Source organism: Arabidopsis thaliana, assembly GCF_000001735.4.
Source record: "Arabidopsis thaliana chromosome 1 sequence".
NCBI lineage: Eukaryota > Viridiplantae > Streptophyta > Magnoliopsida > Brassicales > Brassicaceae > Arabidopsis > Arabidopsis thaliana.
The window spans coordinates 28,486,103-28,507,666 of record NC_003070.9 but is presented as its reverse complement, the minus strand read 5'-3'; the positions used below and the strand labels follow the sequence as shown (position 1 = coordinate 28,507,666).

General features: G+C 32.2%; 6 protein-coding genes and 5 long non-coding RNA genes across 18 annotated transcripts; 4 read left to right on the top strand and 7 right to left on the bottom strand.

Annotated features, from left to right (window-relative positions):
* Positions 1–498: 498 nt before the first annotated feature.
* AT1G75920 (GDSL-like Lipase/Acylhydrolase superfamily protein) lies at positions 499–3,626 on the bottom strand (the record flags this gene model as incomplete). Of its 4 annotated transcripts, NM_001124133.2 has the most annotated exons (6): positions 499–807; positions 955–1,216; positions 1,307–1,540; positions 1,618–1,748; positions 1,851–1,937; positions 2,986–3,626. In NM_001124133.2, the coding sequence occupies 6 exons, from the start codon at positions 3,053–3,055 to the stop codon at positions 644–646; spliced, it is 948 nt and encodes a 315-aa protein (NP_001117605.1). In that variant the 3' UTR covers positions 499–643. The 4 variants fall into 4 exon arrangements, with proteins under 4 accessions (NP_001117605.1, NP_001077830.1, NP_001077831.1 ...); NM_001084361.2 differs by lacking the exon at positions 2,986–3,626 and having other exon boundaries at positions 1,851–2,395; NM_001084362.1 differs by lacking the exon at positions 2,986–3,626 and having other exon boundaries at positions 1,618–1,655; positions 1,851–2,113.
* AT1G09603 lies at positions 3,264–3,888 on the top strand. Its single transcript, NR_139658.1, has one exon. It is a non-coding gene; the product is annotated as an other RNA (long non-coding RNA).
* A 495-nt stretch (positions 3,889–4,383) lies between these two features.
* On the bottom strand, positions 4,384–6,233 carry EXL4 (extracellular lipase 4). The gene is made up of 5 exons (NM_106241.3): positions 5,919–6,233; positions 5,664–5,794; positions 5,312–5,548; positions 4,959–5,220; positions 4,384–4,734 (listed from the first exon to the last, which is right to left on the bottom strand). The coding sequence occupies exons 1-5, from the start codon at positions 6,154–6,156 to the stop codon at positions 4,571–4,573; spliced, it is 1,032 nt and encodes a 343-aa protein (NP_177719.1). The 5' UTR covers positions 6,157–6,233; the 3' UTR covers positions 4,384–4,570.
* A 179-nt stretch (positions 6,234–6,412) lies between these two features.
* AT1G75900 (GDSL-like Lipase/Acylhydrolase superfamily protein) lies at positions 6,413–8,846 on the bottom strand. Its single transcript, NM_106240.5, has 5 exons — positions 8,206–8,846; positions 7,752–7,882; positions 7,404–7,634; positions 7,015–7,270; positions 6,413–6,917 (listed from the first exon to the last, which is right to left on the bottom strand). The coding sequence occupies exons 1-5, from the start codon at positions 8,486–8,488 to the stop codon at positions 6,724–6,726; spliced, it is 1,095 nt and encodes a 364-aa protein (NP_177718.1). The 5' UTR covers positions 8,489–8,846; the 3' UTR covers positions 6,413–6,723.
* Positions 8,847–12,000: 3,154 nt separating this feature from the next.
* On the top strand, positions 12,001–12,238 carry AT1G09597. The gene has a single exon (NR_139657.1). It is a non-coding gene; the product is annotated as an other RNA (long non-coding RNA).
* On the bottom strand, positions 12,001–12,377 carry AT1G09593. Its single transcript, NR_139656.1, has one exon. It is a non-coding gene; the product is annotated as an other RNA (long non-coding RNA).
* A 43-nt stretch (positions 12,378–12,420) lies between these two features.
* AT1G75890 (GDSL-like Lipase/Acylhydrolase superfamily protein) lies at positions 12,421–14,723 on the bottom strand (the record flags this gene model as incomplete). Of its 3 annotated transcripts, none has more annotated exons than NM_001334701.1 (5): positions 12,421–12,801; positions 12,903–13,158; positions 13,328–13,561; positions 13,668–13,798; positions 14,319–14,723. In NM_001334701.1, the coding sequence occupies 5 exons, from the start codon at positions 14,701–14,703 to the stop codon at positions 12,620–12,622; spliced, it is 1,188 nt and encodes a 395-aa protein (NP_001322026.1). The 3 variants fall into 3 exon arrangements, with proteins under 3 accessions (NP_001322026.1, NP_565121.1, NP_001077829.1); NM_106239.2 differs by having other exon boundaries at positions 12,477–12,801; positions 13,328–13,600; positions 14,319–14,616; NM_001084360.1 differs by having other exon boundaries at positions 12,620–12,801; positions 14,319–14,636.
* AT1G75891 lies at positions 13,340–14,709 on the top strand. 2 transcript variants are annotated; one of them, NR_139955.1, is made up of 3 exons: positions 13,340–13,594; positions 13,687–13,768; positions 14,184–14,318. It is a non-coding gene; the product is annotated as an other RNA (long non-coding RNA). The 2 variants fall into 2 exon arrangements; NR_139954.1 differs by having other exon boundaries at positions 13,687–14,709.
* Positions 14,724–15,088: 365 nt separating the features above from the next.
* AT1G75880 (SGNH hydrolase-type esterase superfamily protein) lies at positions 15,089–17,224 on the bottom strand. Of its 2 annotated transcripts, none has more exons than NM_202420.3 (5): positions 16,794–17,224; positions 16,366–16,496; positions 16,043–16,276; positions 15,668–15,923; positions 15,089–15,562 (listed from the first exon to the last, which is right to left on the bottom strand). In NM_202420.3, exons 1-5 carry the CDS (start codon positions 17,101–17,103, stop codon positions 15,369–15,371), a joined length of 1,125 nt encoding a protein of 374 aa, NP_974149.1. In that variant the 5' UTR covers positions 17,104–17,224; the 3' UTR covers positions 15,089–15,368. The 2 variants fall into 2 exon arrangements, with proteins under 2 accessions (NP_974149.1, NP_565120.1); NM_106238.4 differs by having other exon boundaries at positions 15,203–15,562; positions 16,363–16,496; positions 16,794–17,218.
* A 2,191-nt stretch (positions 17,225–19,415) lies between these two features.
* Positions 19,416–19,757, top strand: AT1G09587. Its single transcript, NR_139655.1, has one exon. It is a non-coding gene; the product is annotated as an other RNA (long non-coding RNA).
* A 466-nt stretch (positions 19,758–20,223) lies between these two features.
* Positions 20,224–21,438, bottom strand: AT1G75870 (uncharacterized protein). Its single transcript, NM_106237.4, has 2 exons — positions 20,995–21,438; positions 20,224–20,909 (listed from the first exon to the last, which is right to left on the bottom strand). The coding sequence occupies exons 1-2, from the start codon at positions 21,133–21,135 to the stop codon at positions 20,553–20,555; spliced, it is 498 nt and encodes a 165-aa protein (NP_177715.1). The 5' UTR covers positions 21,136–21,438; the 3' UTR covers positions 20,224–20,552.
* Between the last annotated feature and the right edge of the window lie 126 nt (positions 21,439–21,564).

Below are 21,564 nucleotides of genomic sequence, written 5' to 3'. Positions count from 1 at the left end.
TTTTCTTTTGGTTTCGGTTAATTTTACAAATGAAAATTAAATCTGTACAGACGAATTGTTTAGACTTTTCCAGCAGGAGAACTTTTAAATGAGAAATGATATAGAAGATATATAGTGGTTGAGCTTCAAGAAGTTTGCACATATGATCGTCGAGATGCTGTGGAGTCCTAGTACTGAAACGTGACAGTGGGAAAAGATTTTAAAGTAGTTTGGTAAGAGCTGTAGAGTTCAAGAAGCTTCGCTCTTTTCATTTGAAATAGAATAAAATTTAGTGAGCAGAAGCGTGACTAGTCTGATGTGTTTGGAGGAAGAGATTGTTTAAGGATATTGTACACTAATAAGAAAATCCTTTATTCTTGTGAAAAAAAAAATAAAAAAATCCTTTATTCTATTTTTTATTTTTTGTAGATAAAAACATTATTTATTATTTATCTAACACAATTCAACCAACTGCAAAATAACAAACTGCAAAATATAAATGGTCAAAACATTTTTTTTAAACTAATAAATTTTACATTAAAAATGAGAACATTATAATGTAAAACAAAAAAAAATTCTCTAGAACATCAAAGATTTTGAAACAGAAGAAGTACGTATATAATTAATTATGGTAATTCCAAGATGAAAATAGCATTGTAAGAAATCAGGCAAGTCCTGTCTTGATATCCTCGACAAGCTTTTTAGCAATTGTTTTGTAGGCTTTCTCGGAGGGATGAGCAAAGTCATAGAAGACATATTTATCTGGGTTGGAGCATGGTACTATTGCCGTAAGCATACAACAACATCCATTCTTCTCATGGGTAAATCCTGAAACCATACAAGTACACAATACCTAACTATTATGGTCGCTCCTGAGATTTCAAATGTCTAAGCATCACTAAATATGTGGTTCCTTTGTATTGATCTTGGTAATGCATATATTTTTATAAAAAGGAGATTTACGTATTTACGTACCGTATTTCCTATGATTGTTGATAACATCCATAAGAGAGTTGTACATGTCGACATAGACAAACCTAGCACCCCTAAAATCTGATGCTCCTCTCCAACTTTTAATTCCGCTTTTCAATTTTTTGTTGTAATCTTCAGAGATTGTGTTTGCCAAGAAATTACACCACACGAAGAACCCACCAAAAATAAGTCTTGACATAGGCAAACATCCCAATGGTATCACTCCCATCACCGCAAATTTTCTTGCTCCGTGATCATATAAATCCTTCATACATTTACAAAAACCAAAAAAATGTGAATAAACACATATATAACAGTGTTGATGAATAAAAAAAATTCATTTTCTCCATCTTACTTTTATAAATTTTTTGTTCCAACCAACTAATTTACTGGTGTATACTTTCGGAGTCATTAATCGCATACCAGCATCATGAATCGCATATGTGATTCCAATATCATTATTTCCTTCAGAAACAAGAATCACTGAATTTGCAACTATTTTTTTTGCTTTTGACCTGCCTACTACACCTTTTAGCTTTCTTTTGTAGCCTTTGAAATCTTTTACTTGGTCAGCTGGCGATAAAACTCTCTGATCAAACAAACACCCGAATTAGTTAGAATATATACCACTTCTTAACCAAATAACAAGTTCAATAATTTTTTCACCAGCAATTTGGATGTAACAGGGTCGACTCCTGCACCACCTGATGCAAAAGAAACACCCGTTTTAAGGTCGCTTGGAGCAATGTATAACTTACGATAAGCTGGTACAATTCTTTTGATCCCCAAACCTTCAGCTGCGGTTGGAAAAAAAGAACTTCACTATATGATTAGCCAAACAATATGATATAAACCAGAAATTACAAAAAAGCATTGTAAAGAACTCTTTAATATTATACCAACTACATCGGAGAAAACTCTTCCGTTTCCAAATCTTCCGGTCGGTATTTTTGAGTCGAAATTCCACCCATATGGCCAGTAATTTCCTTTCATTAGAGTCAGGAGGTAATTGTTGTTACCAGTATCGACCATTGAATCTCCAAAAGCTAATAGCGCAGGAAATGATTCATTCCGGACAGCTTCTATTGATAAGAAGTAAATGGAAAATAATGCTAACACCAACATTTTTTTTCTAAACATATAGAACCCTAATTAAGTTCATAATTTTTTTTTCCCCCAAAGTGTTTAGTTCATCTTATATATGTTTTATTTTCTAACTATTTTTAGACGTCTAGCTTTTGTTTGTCCAAGGCAAAAAGCATGAGAGTTAACATACACAAAATGAATGTTAGAATTTAGCTTTTAAGAGGATAATAATTCTATCACTCTCATTTAAAAAATGCTAAAATAATATTATCACTATGTTTTAGTGCATCTTATTATTGCTATATAAAAGTCATGGCTCATCTATTAAGAATATCATGTAAATATAAAATTTATGAAAAAGAAAAGTTCTATTAAGTTAAGTAAACCATTGATCTTATTACCATTAATTTGTTTCAAAAAGAAAAAAAAAAGAGTAATTGGTTGTACATGTACCTTTATTGATTTGGTAAATCAAAAATCAATTTTATTATATAAAGTATGGTTTTGAAAGTTAGTAAAAAGAGTTATGTCTATATTACATGTATTATTTACATTCTTTTTGGTTTACACATATTTAAATCTAACACTTAAATTAAAACTTTATGTATATTTAAAAAATAATACATACTGAAAACCCAAAAAATACTTTTTTAAAAATGTTAAAATTTTGTATGTATAAAATATTTAATGAACCTAGAACACCGCTTAAGGACCTCATATTATGGACGGGATGTTGTGTCCAATTATTTTACACATATTAAACTTTAACACTTAAAAACAAAAATATTATATATATTAAAAAATAATTTTTTTAATCTAAAAATATTAAAAATTAACTTTAAATAAAAATTGCAAGAAAATAAAAAATCCGTGAGAAAAAAGCCTTTAATTAAAATTATAAAATATATTAATTTCTTAACTAAACAAGAAAATGGGCTGAGAATTAACCTGGCAATGGGCTAGTCATTGTTTGATGGGCTGAAATTGTTTCTATTGGGCCTCTGAGAGCACATGCCATCTATACCCGTTAACGGAAAATACGCTCCGCCTCCTCAATCTCCATCGCCAATCTCCGATGATCGCTCCACCATCATGACTCCCGAAGCCTAAAATCCTCTGATCGCTCCACCTCCTCAATCTATCGACACCCCCATCGCCGGATAGAACCTCCAACATCATGACTCACGAAGCCTAAAATCCCGGCAACATGTCCTTCGAATCGTCTCTCTCTATGTCTCTGTTTCTACGGTGGATGATAGATCTTATCATCGCAGGCAAACAAATTAAGATGTGATGCTTGTGTGTGTGATCTCTCTCGTCTTCTTCGTTGCTTTTTAAGTGAAAACAGAGAGAGCCGTTGTATATATGAGTCTTTCTTGGGCCATACCAACGAATCACACCAAAGATTAGGGTGAATCCAACAAGCAGATGCAACAACTCATGAATAATGAAATCTCAAAAAAGGAAGAAGAAGAGAACAGAGAGGCAAACGAAGCAGACAACAATCGAAGAAGAGAATTGAAAAAAAATTCAGAGCAATTGCATTTTTAACTTGAAAGGAGACGCGAGACGCATGTATATAAATTTTTTTGTTTGACACTCAAGTTTCCTTTTTTCCTTTTCACTTAGGGTTTGTTATAGTCCAGAGCAAACACTAACCTTAGGTTCGGTGATAATCTAGCCGTTATACACGGTTCGGGTCAAATACTTTCCAATTATTAGCTGATACGCTCCTACTAATTTTTAGTTTAGATACTGATTGTATATATTTTGATTGTATTACTTTCTACTAAACCATTGCTTTTCATTTATCTAACGTTGTGCTCTGCCTCCTTTGTATTACTGGACCACGTTGACTTATTGTTTTAAAGAACAGGGCTAAGAAGAACAGATGTACTAGTGTATAATAAATAGAAATTAAATAAATAAAAAAGTAAAATTCCAATATCCCTTGCATCATTTTGTATATAGTGGTTGCGGACCTTGCTAGAAGCAATTCGTTTACAATGCATAACCTTTTTCATTTGCCATTCACAATTTTTTTTGCCCGACTGGCACATATAGAAGAAGAAGAAATATATATATCGGACATATTCTATGAAAAAATGTTCACAATTAAACCAATATGTTTTACGGAATACTTATAAGTGAAGTTGATATTTTATTTTGACGATATTTAAATTCATAAAATTTTAGCTATCGTCATCAAAAACATGAGTTTTTAAATCACCTTATTGGATTTTTATTTCACTAATTTCCAAAAGTGTTAATTTGGTCATTTTCTTATTTGCTAGGGGATTGTTATTAGATACGTTCTTTTCTAACCATTGGCAAAAAAGAAAAGGTTTACATTTGTAAACAAACTCCTTTGTTGTTCTGGGATTATATAAAGTGAACAATACATAAACTGGATTATACATTCTTTAACATAAGAAAAACAGAGAGATCGCCATGTATGATTTTTGTCTTCTCATTTCTATTATTAACGATGGCTGTTATTAAAATTAAAATAAAGCATTGTATATATAATAAATCAGGCAAGGCCATTCTTGATATCCTGGACAAGCTTTTTAGAAATTGTTCTGTAAGCTTTCTCGGATGGATGAACGAAGTCGTAGAAGACGTATTTATCTGGGTTGGGGCATGGTATTATAGCCGTAATCATACAACAACACCCATTTTTCTCATTAGAAAATCCTGCAACCATACAAGTACATGATACTTAGTAACTATATACATAAATTATCAAGCGATAGAACAAATTCGGTAAACAAGATCTTTAAGAATGAGGAACAGTTAAATGTGACATAAAATCAATAGTTTTCGTCATTATAATTATATCCCCATCTAATTCAAATCCAATATAATTCATGTTGTTAGCAAAAAAAAACAAGGGAAAATGGTGGTGGGTATTTACTTACCGTATCTTCTATAATTTTTAATAACATCCATAAGAGTGTTGTACATGTCGACATAGACAAATTTTGCACCCCTAAAACCTGCTTCACGTCCCCAACTTTTAGTTCCGCTCCTCAATTTTCCGTTGTACTGTTCTGCGACTCTATTCGCGAAGAAGTTACACGTGATGACGAACCCACCAAGGAAGATTCTTGTCATAGGCAAACATCCCAACGGTATCACTCCCATTACCGCGAATTTTCTCGCTCCTTGATCGTATAATTCCTTCATACATAGAACAAAAAAAACGTGAACGAATATATATACTTCATATATATATATGGATGCTTGATAAGAAAATGATTTTATGTATTACTTTCATAAACTGTTTGTTCCAACCAGCTAGTTTAGTGGTATATCTATTGGGAGTTAATCCTCGGAAAGCAGCAGTTGGAGTTCCAAAATATGAGATTCCAATATCATTATTTCCTTGAGAAACAAGAATCACTGCATTTGAAACTATACTACTTGCTCTTGAAGGACCTGCTGTGGCCTTTAGCTTTCTTATGTACCCTTTGAAATCGTTTACTTGATCCTTTGGCGTTAAAACTCTCTGACCAAATCACCACCCAAAATAAATTACAATATTTATTAGAAAATGTATATTTAGTTAAGACATATAATATATTTTTTTAAAGAAATAACAAATTTATAATTATTATTTTCACCAGCAATTTGGATGTAACAGGGTCAACTCCTGCACCACCTGATGCGAAGCAAACACCAGTTCTAAGGTCACTTGGAGAATTGAACAACTTACGATAAGCTGGTAAAATCTTCTTGATCCCTAAACCTTCAGCTGTAGTAATAATAAACTTACTATATCAGAATAATATTATTCATACCATATGATTTTCTAAGCTATGCAATATGAGAAAAATTAGGAAATACAAAGAAGCATTGTAAAAAAAATGATAATATACCAACTATATCAGAGAAAACTCTTCCATTTCCAAATCTTCCTGTCGCCCTTCTCATGCTGAAACTCCTTCCATATGGCCAGATATTTCCTTTCATAAAAGTCAGGAGAAAATTGTTGTTGCCAGTATCGAGAATTGAATCTCCAAAAGCCAAAAGCGCAGGAAATGATCCATTCACAGCATCTGTTGATATGAAATAACTGGAAAATAAAGTTAACACTAATGTTATTTTACTACACATATCTAAAAGTCTATATTTTTTTCTACCACAGTGTTTAGACTCTCTTATGTTTTATAGAGAATTTAATTAGTGGTGCTTCTAAGCTCATGTCAGTAGTAAATATATACAAGTGATTTTCTAAGTATTTTTAGACGTCTAGTCTTTGTTGTCTAAGGAAGCCAAAAATGCATGAAAGTGGTGGGTACACACAGGATGAATGTCAGCATGTTTTAGCTAGGAAGATAATAATTAACTCCATAAATCAAATCTGACGAAATGTAGACAAATAAAAAAAATAAAGAATATGTAGCCGCTTTACACCAAACAAAAAGAAAAGAAAACAAGACTTTAGAATGAATGATATATATGATGATTTGTTTTGTAAACGTCAATGGTTTCGTCATGTAGATTCACATTCATCCATGTACTCGAAGAGGCCCTAACTACAAGAATGTTAAGTTGTGTAGTAAAAAAAATAAAACAACAAGAAAATATTAATTTTATTTAAATCGAATACAATTATCAAATAATACAAACAAGATGAGATAAAATATAATCAATCATTATGCCGTGAAAATAGTTTTTAATTCAGACGAACTGATTAACAAATTTGTTAATCAACAGTGAGACTAATACTTTGTAAGTTTTCTCTGTAGGATGATAACTGTCCCAAAACACATGAGTAGACACGTCGGGACATACAGAAGATGTGATTTTATTGCACAACACAGCAACTTCTATGGCTCCTGTTCCACAGCATCCTTTATTAGACACTTCAAACCCTACAATAACAAAAGATGGTACCTTTTTTATATTGAAGTAATTAAAACGAATAGTACATGCATGAAAATTTAAACCAAAAAAATATTTGCGTATTACCATAATTTGCAGGATTCTGGATGATGTCAAAAAGAGGATCATAGATATTAATGTAGATCGGTTTGATGCCCGGTAGGGTTTTACGCAACGAATCCAATTTTGGGGAGAGCTTTGAATTAAAAAGTTTTGCTGCTTCGTTGTAATTATCAGCACAATCTCTCAAGATACCTCCTCCTAACGTTCTCTGTGATGGTACACACCCAATTGGTGGTGCACCAAACACAGCTACTCTTCTCACTCCATATCCATATAGTTTCTGCCAATTTCATTTCACACTAAACATTATACTAATTACCTAGAAATATAGCCGTCTATTAAAAATGTTATTTAGTATAATGTATATATATCAAACGTATTAGGCTTTTTAGTAAAATATGAGAGAAGCTTACAGTCACAAATTCTGAGGCAGAGTCAGACATAAGAGTAGTGTATGAATCGACGTCGTATTCAGGTCTTGCACGTAGAGTATAGTATGTATTGGCTATGTCGTCGCTGCCTGCGACCAATAAGAATAAGCTGTTGGCTACTATGAAGTCTTTTCTTGCTTCCCCAACTATATTCTTCACTTTCTCTATGTACTCCTCGAAATAACTCAATTGATCTTCTAATGATATTACTGCCTAATACAGTTAACAAAGAAAAATTAAACCAACGAGTTAGGAAAAATATATAATCAAAAATTTCCATAGGAGTTTGCAATGAAAAACACCATGATAAAAAATTTCCATAGTATTTACCACAAGTTTCGGTGTTATAGGATCATAACCAGAACCTCCGGACGCAAACGATACACCGGTTAAAAGATCTTTCGATTTTAGATTCGGATCTAGGTATGCTGGTACAATTGATTTTATTCCCAGTTCTTCGGCTGCAAATACAAACAGAGCATGATTTTTTATTTAAATGACGTTAGTTTAAAGACATTTCTTAACATCATGACTGTAGAAGACTCGAGCCGGAATTTTCTTAATAAATTTTGGCACGCATAATTATTGAGTCAATGTTACTAGAGTTAATTTTAACAACTTATACTTCTAAAAGGGAAAAGAAAACAAATGATTGCTCAAATTTTATTTGCCGTAGTCACTACTTATGTCCTAGTAATTAATGGTCGCTACTCATTATATATAAATACGTAATATTTTTTTACATTGGCTATTCGCTTTAGAAATAAGGTTAAAGAGAAGGAACCTAGCAAATCGGCAGGGACTCGTCCATCGCAGAATCTCCCCGTGGCAACTCCGCTTTGGAAATTGATACCATAAGGAAGAAAATCACACTTAACCACGGTTTTGACATTGTTGTTCATTCCTGTGTCGACGATGGAGTCTCCGAAAGCGATTACAGCCGGAATAATCAATTTTGGCGGCAGCTTCACGGCGGTGATCGTCTCGGTGAGAAAGAGAACAGACAACAAACATATTTTCCACGAAGACCAAGAACAAGAACAAGACCAGCTTGAATTGTCTTTCATGTTGCTTTAATGTAATGTATAAAATAAGATTTCCTTTTGTTATAAAAATGAGTTTGCTTCCAAAGTTTCAAGTTTTACAACAACATAACAAGGACAAACAGAGGCTAAATCAACTTCTCTTCAATGCTATCACACTTATTTATATATATAGACACATGTCGATATATGTATTTATTTATAATGTATATGTGTAATGCATTGGGTCGTGGAGATGTTGTGGACCGGTAGACTTAATTAGGACAAGACCGAATTAACTGCTTGAAACTAGGTGTTTTCTTCTAATAATTTGAAGGGGTGAGTATTAATTAAAATGCACTTTTTGTTAATAATCCTCGAGAAAACTGAGATAGTGTACTCACTACTCTCTATTTTTTGGTTTTGTTTAAATTAGATAGTGTACTCTCTCTCAACCATACCAGATTACCAGTCTTTTTTTTTCTTCACATATATATACTTGGCTAGGTTGGTGCACAAAAAAAAAAGGACTACTTTTGACAAAACATAACTATTAGGGCGTATATCGAAATACATTATTGCCAGCAGAATGTGACAGACAGATTATATGACAGACAGGTAATATTACTATATAGTGCGTATGTGTATCAACGCTAATTAAGAGGGGATTAGTTAATCGCTGTCAGAGTTTCTAGACTTTATAGGAGCATTAAATACTCTGCTTGCTCCATTTCATATTTTGGTTTTGCCACTAAAAGATAGTCATTTCATAAAAGAGTAGGTTTTATTTTGATTTGGGGAAAAAACATAAATTCATGATATTTTATTATTGTTACTTTTTTGGTAAAATGTTACTTAATCTTATTATATACACTAAATTTACTTCAAATAAGGCTACATCAAAAACTTTTATTTATTTTTATTTAGTTAAATTTCGTTGACTTAAATGTAGATTTAGACATTTGGTTGTGCTCATATCATATTTACGTCAGTGTGCTCATAGTTCGGTTGACTGGAACTGATTTCGTTTGAATGTAAATTGCATTGTCTATATTTTAGTTATTAGGTTTTTGTCAATTATGATGCGATAAGTAAAATCTGAATTTTTAAGAGATTTTTGAAAGAGTAATCTTCGCCTCGGCCAGAAAATCACCACACACACACACAAAAAAAAAAAAAAAAAAAAAAAAAAAAAAAAAAAAAAACTAGCACTACCATTCCACGGAAAACAATATCTGATGAAACATATCATATGCATCTCTTTGGGATAATACATCAAATATATTGCACCAACATAATCAAAATGCATACTCTGTTTCGTAGGATAACTAAGGTAGATCTACTTTATTTGTGACTCCTACAACAGACTGAGTGACTGACAACTAAATGGCCCTATATTTCAGACACTCAGTATGACAGTATCAGAATCTTGTTGAGTAACATCCAATGAATTTAGAAGACATTCACATATACGTTAAAAGAGAGATAATACATGGAAAATTCAAAAAAATTAAAAGCACTTCAAAATACACAAAGTTATAAACAACTACATATCATATCAATAATGCGGTTATTTAACCTTCTTTTTTTCCGACCATTTTGACTTGAGTGTTTGAATGTTTTCTGAAGTCATAACATCGGTGTTACAAGTAATCTATCTCTGCACAAATGAGTATAACTTCAATTATTATCAAAAACTTATGGTATTAATTACTCTACATATATAGTAGATATTTGTATTTAGAATCTCATATAACAATCATGGTACGTTAAAAAATATGATATTAGTAATACTATTTAATTTAAGAATCTCATGTTAAAATCTTTGAGCATGTGATGTAAACTGTTACCAAACTACATATTTGTAGGTCATCATAATTAATACAACCAAGACTTCTAGAGCCCATCAAGCTCAGCAATATAGAATATTTTGTTGGTATTATTTTTGGTCTCTAGCATAACATATCATTTTCTTTTTGGATAAATCAATATCTAGTTTTAATTATATTTTAGAATCCTATAAATTAAAACCGACATAGCGAATCATATGATAAGAACGAATTAGAAAAAGAAAAAATGAACTAAGACGTAGGGACCGGAGGGTAGATGTAGATCACAAGCAATAGGTGATACTACTATTTCCAGTTAACTGAGTGTGAAGAAGGTAACTTTCTCTATAAATATGTACACGTGAAAAGGTACAAAAAAGACTTTACGATGAAAAAGTATTGTGGCTAAAAATATATCAAAAGCAAAATGTTAGCATATTTCTAGAGAAGTTGCTGTTAATGCTAGAACATAACGATGGTCCAAAACTAATAATTATAGAATATAAATAGTAAGGCAGAGCGCAAGTATCCGAAAAATCATGCTAGTTAATTAAGACTATGATATATCGGCAAGGCTACTAGAATGTGAAATTTAATTTAATGATTCACACAACCATATTATCTTATCTCCCAACCACTATCTAACATAATTATGTTTCTTCTATAAACATGTACAAACAAAAAATATATAAATATCTTCAAATGCTTTAGGGTTTATCCGTCTTATATTGCTTTTCATCTTTTAAATGAATATCATACTACATTAATTTGTAGATAGTTGCAATATTTATAATTTTTCTTTTACAGGCTGCCAAAAAAAAAATAGTGGATTAAAATATCTTAAGTGATTTTGTTAAATTAGAAGAAATGTTTGCGATGCATGCTCAAATAATATTTTAATCCGTAGGAAAAGATTATAAAACGAGCAATTTTGATATACATAAAACAACGATATTATAGATGCTATACTATGTCTATAGTATTCACAAGATAGACCATGTACTATCGTAGTTGAATTCATATATAGTAATAACTCGACAGCGAGAAATTCGAGTAATGACCAACTAACTAGTTCCATGTATAATGAAGACCAACGAAACCAAAAAATAAATTGAAGGCATTTGTGTTTTGAATTCGACTTGATAAGCATTCATTATTGTTTTTGAAATTAATTTGATCATTTATTAGTGGGTCCAATATTACTCACAGACTTAATAGGTCAAGATTTTGATCCTATCGCGTGGTAGATAATTTAGAGTGAGATGGTTAGTGACTTACTCTATTACATTTACAGCCAATTGTTTCATATACTAAAAATCAAAATGTTCGGTCTTAATTTTATTTAGTTTTACCGGTAATGTGGGTGTTAAAGAATTAATAGGCCGAACCAGTCGTGACAAATGGTGCATGGCCTAATAAGCTATCTTCAAGTTTAGATATGTGGTCGAAACAGAGCTGTACCTATATCTATTTTTAAGGTACGTACATTAATCAACTTTTTAAAAAAATCTATATCTTTTCATTTGACCTAAGTTTACGATTTTCTTATATAACAATTTTTTAGGGTTTTTTCTCGAATTAGTAAAGCAAACAATTATTGAAACAACAGCTAATAATATTATGTCTTTTTAAAAAAAAAAAATGTCTTCTCAACTCAATATCTCAAATCAGCTCCATCGCTTGAATAGGCTCTTTCAAGTTTCAAGTTTCAACTTGACCTTTTCTTCTTTCTCATTGAGTGGGCTCTCAGCTCTAGGCCTCTCGTTCAACCTCCTGAGTTCAAATTAGTTCTTTGTTGTTGGGCTATATTGCCTTCGATAATTGTGGGCTTTCTGGTAACAAATAGGTATGGTGGTGGGTAACTCCTACTAGCAACGTACCAGCATTTTAATTTCGGTAATAGCCAAATTTTACAAATTTATACGCAAAGTTATCTTAATTGTCTGGAGATGGCACACAAGAGATGGGCATTGGATCATGCCGCAAGCGATTAACTGTAAATAGTTCGACGTAAGAAAAAAGAAGATTTACAGGCATAAGAGAAAGCAAACGCACCGAGAAAACATCCAGCAATTTGCAAACAGCAAAAGAGGTGATAGTTCAAAAAAAAAAAATCATATCAATCATTTTTACTTATCTATTGTGTCACATATTATTAAATTTTGTAGACATTTTTCAAACTTTTTTTTACGACTATAGTTTTTAAGGCTTCTCTCAGTCGAATGGAAATTGTCTCAAAATACATAAATCATATTCTTTTGGAAAAACATTTCGAGGTCACGTCTAATAAGATAATAAACATCAAAAGACACGATAAATCAAGCTATGACTTACACGATTGTCGAGATCATACATATCTCTCAAAATATTTTGTGGCCATAATTCTGTAAGTCTTCTCAGTCGGATGGAAACTATCCCAAAACACATATTCATCTCTATTTGGACATACATCAGCTGCAAAGTTGTTGCATAAAAGAGCAACTTCAATTAGTCCAGTTCCACAACATCCTTTATCAACCACCTTAAATCCTGTTACATTAATGAATGACATACAATTTCAATAACTTTTTGATAAAATGGAAATTTTAATTTGAAAATTAATTGTTTATATTAATACGAACGACGATTACCATATTGTCGAGGGTCAAGAATGATATCAAGGAGAGAATCATATATGTCAACGTAGATTATTGTCTTGTCTCCTAAAGTTCTTGACAAAGAACCCAAATTTGCAGCGAGCTTAACATTGTAGAGCTTTGTTGCATCATTGAACCTAACAACACAATTTCTTGTTGGCCCTCCTGCTAAGGTTCTCTGTGATGGGACACATCCTACTGGTGGTGCACCGAATACTTGTATTCTCCTCGCTCCATATTCATGTAATTTCTGTGAATACCACATCATTCAAAAGGTTTAGAAAGATAAAAAGGGTAAAGGTAATCAAAGCAAAATATTAAAATTTCTACGTCAATAATAAACTCTTACGACAAACGTGAGCATTAAATTTGATACTATATAAATAAGGAGATAGTTCATTAATTATTTTCATACGTACTTGAGCAAAAGATCGAGCATTGTCGGCCATAAGAGTGGTAAAGGAAGCGACGTCGTATTGTTGTTGAACAGAAGGAAGACCAAAGTAGGTGTTGGTTATATCATTACTGCCACATATAACCATGAACAAACTGTTTTTAATTATGAGCTTTGTCCTTTCTTCCCCAACCATTTTCTTCATCTTCTCTACATACTCTTCGAATAACTTCAGTTGCTGCGATAAAGCTATTCCTCCCTTTAAGAACAACAATGGTTTATATATAAAAAGGTACGTCTAATTACAGCTTAGAAGTAATCATATTTTGTTTTATAGATAGTGTAAGATTTAGAAGTTTGATTACCGATAATTGGGTTGTGAAGGGAACGTAACCAGCACCACCAGACGCAAATGTTACACCGGTTAAGAGATCTTCTGGTTTCAAATTTGGATTTCGATATGCCGGTATACTTGGTTTAATTCCGAATTTTCCCGCTATGATTTGCAAGAGAAAATAACTATTACCAGTTATATAAATTTATATCATTTGTCCTTAATTTCTTTGATGTTTCGCTTTTGAGTTTTTATATCTCAAGAAAATGACACATATTGAAAACTTGGAAAAAAAAGAAAGATCATTTGTGTAAAATATAATAATTTTTTTTTGTGATGGTACCATTTTCTGGAGTTTTTTTGTGTACCATACGTATATCTTTAGTCAATAATGTAAATTACATACATATTAACAGTTTTAACACTAGTCAGTCACTTAGATATTATTCAGCACTACGTACGATACAATAAATGACTTTTATATAAGTTTTTTGTTTTGTTTTTTTATTGATAAAAGGTTTTCTATAGATTTTTTGTCTCTTTTCAGTTTACAGGCTTGAGAAGTTTTCAGAGTGTTCACAAAACACAAATGCAACTAAAAGTGTGTGTTTAGTTGTTATCTATTGGGGAAATTCTCGAAATATAATCAAAATTACATCTGAGAAAGCAACGTGAAATTTACCTATAAAATCAGTCGCAACTTTGCCGTTGCAAAATCTTCCGGTAGGAATTCCACCGTCAAAATCGATGCCGTAAGGAGGATAATTGCATCTAGCCAACGTTGTCATAATGTCGTCATTATTTCCGGCATCAACGATTGAATCTCCGAACACAATTATCGCCGGAGTCGTTTCGTTTGGCGGCTGCTTCACCAAAGCGTTGGTGGACGTCTTACATAACAACACGAGAAAGAAAACACACCAAAACGGACTCGAAGAAAAAGAAGTAACGTGATGAATATTTATACTGTTTCGTTTCATTGTTACTCTTTGTTTCTTTGGAAGCTTTTGGAATGATGAGTAAATATATATATGTAGAGCTTGGATCGACATGTGAAAATTTAACATATGAGGACTTTTTATTCAAAATGGCCAATAGTCAAGTCTAGAACATTTAATAACGAACTAGCTAGGTTAGCATCGTAAACCCTTTTTCTTCAACTAAAATAAATTTTGGGCATAGTGAAATTACTATATTTGTCAAAAAAAAAAACAAAAAAAAAAGAAATTACTATATTTGTCAATAAGTTGTCGAAGAAAAACATTAATTGGCTAATTGCTTTCGGGCCTGCGTCATCAGATTTAACTGGGCCTTATACATAATTTGTTTTTGTCAACCTTGGGCCTTATGCTTAATTACCACCTCTCTTTTTTTATTAAAGATATTTATTATGTAATTGTTTATTTGTTTTTGCCTCTCTTTTTGATTTCCTTTTTTTTTTTCATATGTGCAGTGCCAGTAAGGCTAAGCTCCATCAGGACTGTGACAAGTGATTTTGAGGGTTATAATCAATCTTTCTCGTTGAAAATGGAAAAAGAACAAAAATTGCCTTTGTGAAAAGAAAAAAAAGCATATAAAAGTATAACCTTGTATATATATAACCATCAAATATCATAAGAGACCATTACAAGCCTTGAAAAAGAGAAAATTGACAGAAGTGTAATTCTCTCTTTGAGTTGAAATGATTATTTAAAAGTGTATGGAACATGCTAAGAAATAGGAGCTATATCGATTAGAAGAATCTGTTGAGGTATCTATCCAAAAGCTTTGCAACTATAATTCTGTAAGCTTTTTCAGTAGGATGAAAACTGTCCCAAAACACATAATCAGATCTTATGGGACATACAGAAGCTGTATAGTTGTTGCATAGCGCAGTAACTTCTATTAATCCGGTTCCGCAACATCCTTTATTGGCCACCTTAAATCCTATAAGATTCATAATAAAGATATATACACTTTTAATCTTTTATTATAAAAACAGATTTGGGATGTTAAAAATATGTTGAAAATAAAGTAATAATGATTGATTACCATATTGATGAGGGTTTAAAATGAGATCAAGAAGAGGACTATAGATGTCAATATAGATTATTGTTGGGTCTTGTAGAGTCCTTGACAAGACATCAATATTTGCAGAGAGCTTAGTATTGAAAAGTTTTGCTGCATCATTAAACCTAGCAACACAATCTCTTGTAGGTCCTCCTGCTACGGTTCTCTGCGAAGGAACACATCCTATTGGTGGTGCACCAAATACAAGTATTCTTCTTGCTCCATATCCATAGAGTGTCTGCCACCACATAAATAAAAACAAGTTTTAATAAAGACAACATTTTACTAACCTTATTCGTGACATTAGTTATTGCCTTATTACCAACCTTACAAGTTACAATTGTAAATTGTCTTTACCTGAGCAAAAGAACGAGCATTGTCGGCCATAAGAGCGGTGAAAGAAGCGACGGTGTAGTGTAGCCGGACCGGGGGGAGAGTAAAGAAGTCGTTGGCGATATCGTTACTACCACATATAACAACGAACAAGCTATTCTTGATTATGAACTTTGTCCTCTTTTCTCCAACCATTTGCTTCAATTTCTCTATATATTCCTCAAAATATATCAATTGCTGTGGTAAAGGTATTCCTCCCTTTAACAAGATAAACAGAAATTGTTGTTATTTTAACATAACTTCTTTAGATAAAGTTAAATTATGCATAGGTACTCAAAATTAACTACCGCTATTTTGGTTGTCAAAGGAACATAACCAGCACCACCAGAAGCAAATGTTACACCGGTTAAGAGCTCTTCTGGTTTTAAATTCGGATTTCGATATGCCGGTATATTGGGTTTAATCCCTAGCTCTTCCGCTGTAAAAACAAATGAGTTATGAAAATTATAATATAATTATTAGATCACTTCTGATATTCTTCTTTTTTTGTTTTGTTTAAGTGTTTTACTATTTTTGAATTATTATAAAGTGGCAACTTTGTGTGCTTAACTTTATTGTACACCATTTTATAGAGCAAGAAAATCAAACTAGTCACGGACTGCAAATCATTAATCAAGTTCATGCATTCGATAGATATAGCTATCCAATAAAAAGAATGCAAGGTGTAAGACTACAATGAAAATTTTAATGAAAATAAAATTACAGGCAAACTAACCTACAATATCACCAGGGACTTTGCCATTAGAGAATCTTCCCGTAGCAACTCCACCGTCAAAATCAATGCCGTAGGGAGCATAATCGCATCTAGCTTCTGTTATCATGTCGTCGTTATTCCCGGCATCGACAATTGAATCACCGAACACTATTACCGCCGGAACGGTCGTGTTTTTCGGGATTTTCACTAAAGCATTTGTAGTACTTGTCGTAGATAACAGCACGAGAACGAAAATACACCAAAATAGTATCAACGAAGAAGAGAGATAATAAGAAATGATGCGATGATGACCAGAACGACATCGTTCCATAGTTGCTAATTACTATGACGTATCGAATTCGAGGTAATGTGTTTGTGTGTTAAAACTTAAAACAAAACACAAAAAATATTGCTTCTTTAAAAGCTTGGAACGATGGATGTAAATAGTCCTCCTCTCGTTTCCTACGTAGATATTTATATATCCATATATGTCTACGTGATTTGTATGGTTTAGTTGTTGTCATTAATTGAAGACATTGACATTTTTTTTGTCTACATGTTATTTTAATATCTAAGTACGTGTTATGGTTAGAGGATCACACTTTTTGATAATTAACAATGTACTTTTGGAAACAAATGCCAAAAATCCCTATAAACTTTGTTTCACACTTATCTGTTTGATTGAAATATGAATAAAGAATTAATCCTCCTAGGTTTTTCAATATCCAACATAATTATGCATAGCCTTTTCTTAAAGAAACACAAAGGTTTAATGGGACGTATATTAGTGTCCACCCACTAATTTAAGTCTAAACTAGTATATAAGTATGTATTTATATTTGAAAATCGATCATAAATGTATGTAATGTATATGATTGTCCTTCATTCAGTCAATTGTAATTTAAGATTATAGTAATATATATGATTGTGCTAATAACCAGAAGAGAAAAAATGATTGTTCATTCAATCACATGGACTTTGATTAAGAAATTAGTATATAATATTATCTAGTAAAATAGAAAAAATGAATCATCATAAAATGTAAAGTTGTTACGGATTGGCAATAAAAGCAAAGGATAACTAACTTCACGTACTGACTGTTTTAGTTTATTTCACTTCCACATTGGAGTGAAATTGAGAGAAGCAGATGCTGTCACCTTTTTAAAACATTTCACCAATTGCTTTTTAAGAAACTGAGACTGAATTTTAAAATACTGACACTTCCAGTTTTTGTACAAGTATTTCCTATATTTGGTTGTTACAGAGCCAATTAAGTCTTGTAGATCGTACAATTGCTCATACGACTAAAAATATATATACACAGGTCTTATGAATTGTAGTTTTATACCAAAAGATGTGTTTGTTACATTATATACTATTACCAACGTATACTAATGTTTTAGATTTTTTTCTTACAAACTAATGTAGTAATGTTTATTAGTTTCTATATATAATGATAGAGTAGATACTATTACTAATCTATCAACTATTCCCCAAATAATTGTCGACGTCCCCACGTGGTTATGCTCTTTCAAACTCTATCAATGTCTTCCCGATATAGGTGTTAACATCGGTATTAAATGAGATAGGACCCATAATGCCACAATCTGTTCACCGGTGTAGCAGTAAATGCAATTTGAGTTTAAGAAAACACATTATGAAATAAAGACTTCAAAATTCGAGAAAATGAACACGTAAAGTTTCCATATATATATCTTCTCAAAACAGCTATAGAGCCTAGAGATATATAATCATATAAAAGCCTAAACATTTAATTAAAGTACCCGTGATAGCTATCGGTACCGGTTTAAGGACTTCTTTTCTTTTTCGTTCTTTTCTTTTCCATATACAAATTGGTAGTTTGAACTCAGAAGAACGTGTAGTGATAAGTCAAAAGTTAATTAAGCAGTTGCAATGCTCGATCGTATTCATGAGTCACATTGTTTTTCATCCATATTATTTGCAACAGAAAAATCCATAATACTGTCTTTTAAAATATGAAGTATTAAGATTTTCAAAAAACATTTCAATAGCTTATTTTGATAAATAAAGCGGTTGTAAATTTACATTATACGGTTTCCAACCGTCTTGTTTAAGGTCCTAACCGCTTTTTCAATTACGTTACTATGCTATCTAATTAAAGCTAGTACTTTTTTTTTCTAGCAATATTAATCAAACAAGCTAAGCATAGTCCTGTATAATTTTTTTTTTATAAGAATGTAAATATTCATTCTCCTGTTTAGGCATAGTCCTGATTAATTGAATGCCGAGAAATTCTAATTTTTTAAGCTATGGTCCGAAATAAAATCCGAAATGATTATTAAGGTACAACTTGTAAACGAACAAAATAATACTTTTTAAAAATGAGGTAATGAACAAAGGAAATGATTCGCACTAGCAGTACGAAGGTAAATTGGCTCCAATCCTATATTCAAATCCTAGTATAAACGATCATATGGTAAAATATGTTTAACAAAATACGGCGATTAATCTAAGTGATAATATAACAATGACATTCACACAAATCACTTATTTTCATATACTAGTCAATAAACTATATGAAAAAACAGAAATTAAGAGAATAGTATTAAATGATACAATCACATCCACGACGATACAACAATTAACAGGTGCGCATTAATTCATGTCTCTTTCTCATTAGATCAGACATATACCGAATTTTGTTCTGTTCCTTAATTAAGAGATCAACTATGCGTAGTTGCGTACTCATCTTCGCGACCTGATTTTTTATGTCGTGCATAGGGACTTTACTTTACAACGAACCTATACGGTGGTTTTAGTTCGAATACTAAACATTGCAGCACACAGTTAATGTTTTTGCAAGACGTGACTAAGTTTTTATCCACCTGTCCACATGTGTTTCGCCTTGTATGATCGTATCCACCCTAAAACCGGCACCAGAAAACTGATTTCGTAGGGAATTTGAAAAAATTGGTCGTTTGCGCGCTCCTTTGTTTCCTTACCTTTGCAACAACTAACCATATTGTCCATTAATCTTAGACAATCATTATAAGTTTTAACTAATGCAACATTTGTTATTATAATTATACTAATTCTTGATTTATAATCATTAAATTATATGGATTGAAACGAGAAAAAGTTGCTAGTCCCTATATATGGATCAGTTCATATCCTTTTAAATGTTTGTACCAAACCACTAAAAGAAAATTAGTCGTCAACATTTTCACGTATACTAAACATAAAGAAAAGAAAATGTGTCGGTTTTTCATTTCGAATCCTAAATTTTTTCCCGTGTGTGTATGTCCAATTAGAAAATTCATTACAGCTTATCTACAAACATACAAATCATATCATTACCTATGTGCCACTAAGAAGTCTTCATATGAACTTATGTCTAACTATAAAAACTGAAATTTTTATCATCTTCATTAATTGTGGAAAATTAGCAACAATTTATCATTGCGATAGCTTTTAAATATTAGGCTTTCAACCCCATCATAATATGTATTAGGTTGCATTACCAAATTGTTAAATAATCTTGAAAAAGAAAAATAAAACGTAGCATGGTTTACATTATTCATGTTCAAAAATAAAGTGCGCATGTAACAAATATATATATAGGCACTAAAACATATAACCGAATGATATTATCAAACATTTTCCCTCTCCCCTTTATAAACTCAGATGTCTAGGAAGTGGGTACAATGATAAACCACACCGAGTTACATCATGATGATGTCATCTTCACACACACACATGCTTAAAAAACGTCACAACCTCAAATCCCGACTCATTCTTTCAAAGACGGCGTCGTTTGCACAAACGGGTTCTTGCTGTGTCTACAACATCGTCACCATTATCACCAGTAGACGACTCAGCCTTCTCTGCCATTTCCCTCACCCCCAGTCGTCTCGTCGCCCTTTCTCTCTTTTTCATTTCAATAAGTCTCCCCGCAAGGTCTCTACACAAGTCCGTTTTCTCATTCGTCATCTTCCTCCAAAATTCTGCTTCTGCTAACGCTTTTCTCGTACGAATCTCCATTTCTCCACATTGTTTCTTCATATCTTCGATGACTTTGTCTTTTACCCTCACACAAAAGATGGCTCTCTCCTCGAGACTTCTTAATTGACCATACAATTCTCTTGTCATCTGGTTCTGCACATGCATGAATATTAACTATAAATATATGTTGATGAAAAACATAAAAATATCATCGTAATATATAAGAACAGATCAAAACCTGTAACATATGGTTAATGTCTTTTGCTTGTTGATGATATGGAGCAATCAAGCCTAGAGGAATTGCGGGATTCTGTGGGAGTGGGGCATTTGCATTAACTGGTGTTACACTCAGAGACAACTTCGTTTGGGTTTCTTGCATCTTTGATAGACCAAAAGAAGAAGAGAGAGTCTCTTTTACAAATGTAGATGCAAAGAAATGTGTGTGACGAAGAGATTATAATACCCTAATCATCGACGTTGCTAGTGTATTGAACTTATAGGGAAAATCAGAAATGTATGAAACATAGAGACGCGAATGTTCAGATACAACAAACGCGTTTGTAAGAAACTGATGAGATACAACTTCCAAAACCAAGGCATCGTTTCGACGAGAACGGGCCTTTTAGTGTTTCGGATACATGTGGGCTTTTAAGAGGAATTCTAATGCCCAATAACCAAAATTAGGCCTATGTTTCCATCTTGTACTTATTAGAGAAAAAAGTCAAGGGGTGAAAAGGTCTTTTAGAAAAACCGTATCAAATATCGGAGACTCGGACCGAGCCAGTAGTCGTCTATGTAATTTACTAAT

Bases quoted from the DNA above. Each gene is read 5' to 3' on its own strand.
- EXL4 (NM_106241.3), bottom strand. From the start codon at position 6,156: ATGTGTAGTAAAATAACATTAGTGTTAACTTTATTTTCCAGTTATTTC. The intron at 5,549-5,663 runs GTGAAAATAATA...TGATTTGGTCAG, and splicing joins CTGTTACATCCAAATTGCTG to AGAGTTTTAACGCCAAAGGA. The intron at 5,221-5,311 runs GTAATACATAAA...CTATGTATGAAG, and splicing joins GGAACAAACAGTTTATGAAA to GAATTATACGATCAAGGAGC.
- AT1G75900 (NM_106240.5), bottom strand. From the start codon at position 8,488: ATGAAAGACAATTCAAGCTGGTCTTGTTCTTGTTCTTGGTCTTCGTGG. The intron at 7,883-8,205 runs GTTCCTTCTCTT...TTGTATTTGCAG, and splicing joins AGTCCCTGCCGATTTGCTAG to CCGAAGAACTGGGAATAAAA. The intron at 6,918-7,014 runs GTAATACGCAAA...TTGTTATTGTAG, and splicing joins CCAGAATCCTGCAAATTATG to GGTTTGAAGTGTCTAATAAA.
- AT1G75880 (NM_106238.4), bottom strand. From the start codon at position 17,103: ATGGAACGATGTCGTTCTGGTCATCATCGCATCATTTCTTATTATCTC. The intron at 16,277-16,362 runs GTTAATTTTGAG...ATCTTGTTAAAG, and splicing joins TGACAACCAAAATAGCGGTA to GGAGGAATACCTTTACCACA. The intron at 15,924-16,042 runs GTAAAGACAATT...ATGTGGTGGCAG, and splicing joins ATGCTCGTTCTTTTGCTCAG to ACACTCTATGGATATGGAGC.
- AT1G75870 (NM_106237.4), bottom strand. From the start codon at position 21,135: ATGCAAGAAACCCAAACGAAGTTGTCTCTGAGTGTAACACCAGTTAAT. The intron at 20,910-20,994 runs GTTTTGATCTGT...ATGCATGTGCAG, and splicing joins ACATTAACCATATGTTACAG to AACCAGATGACAAGAGAATT.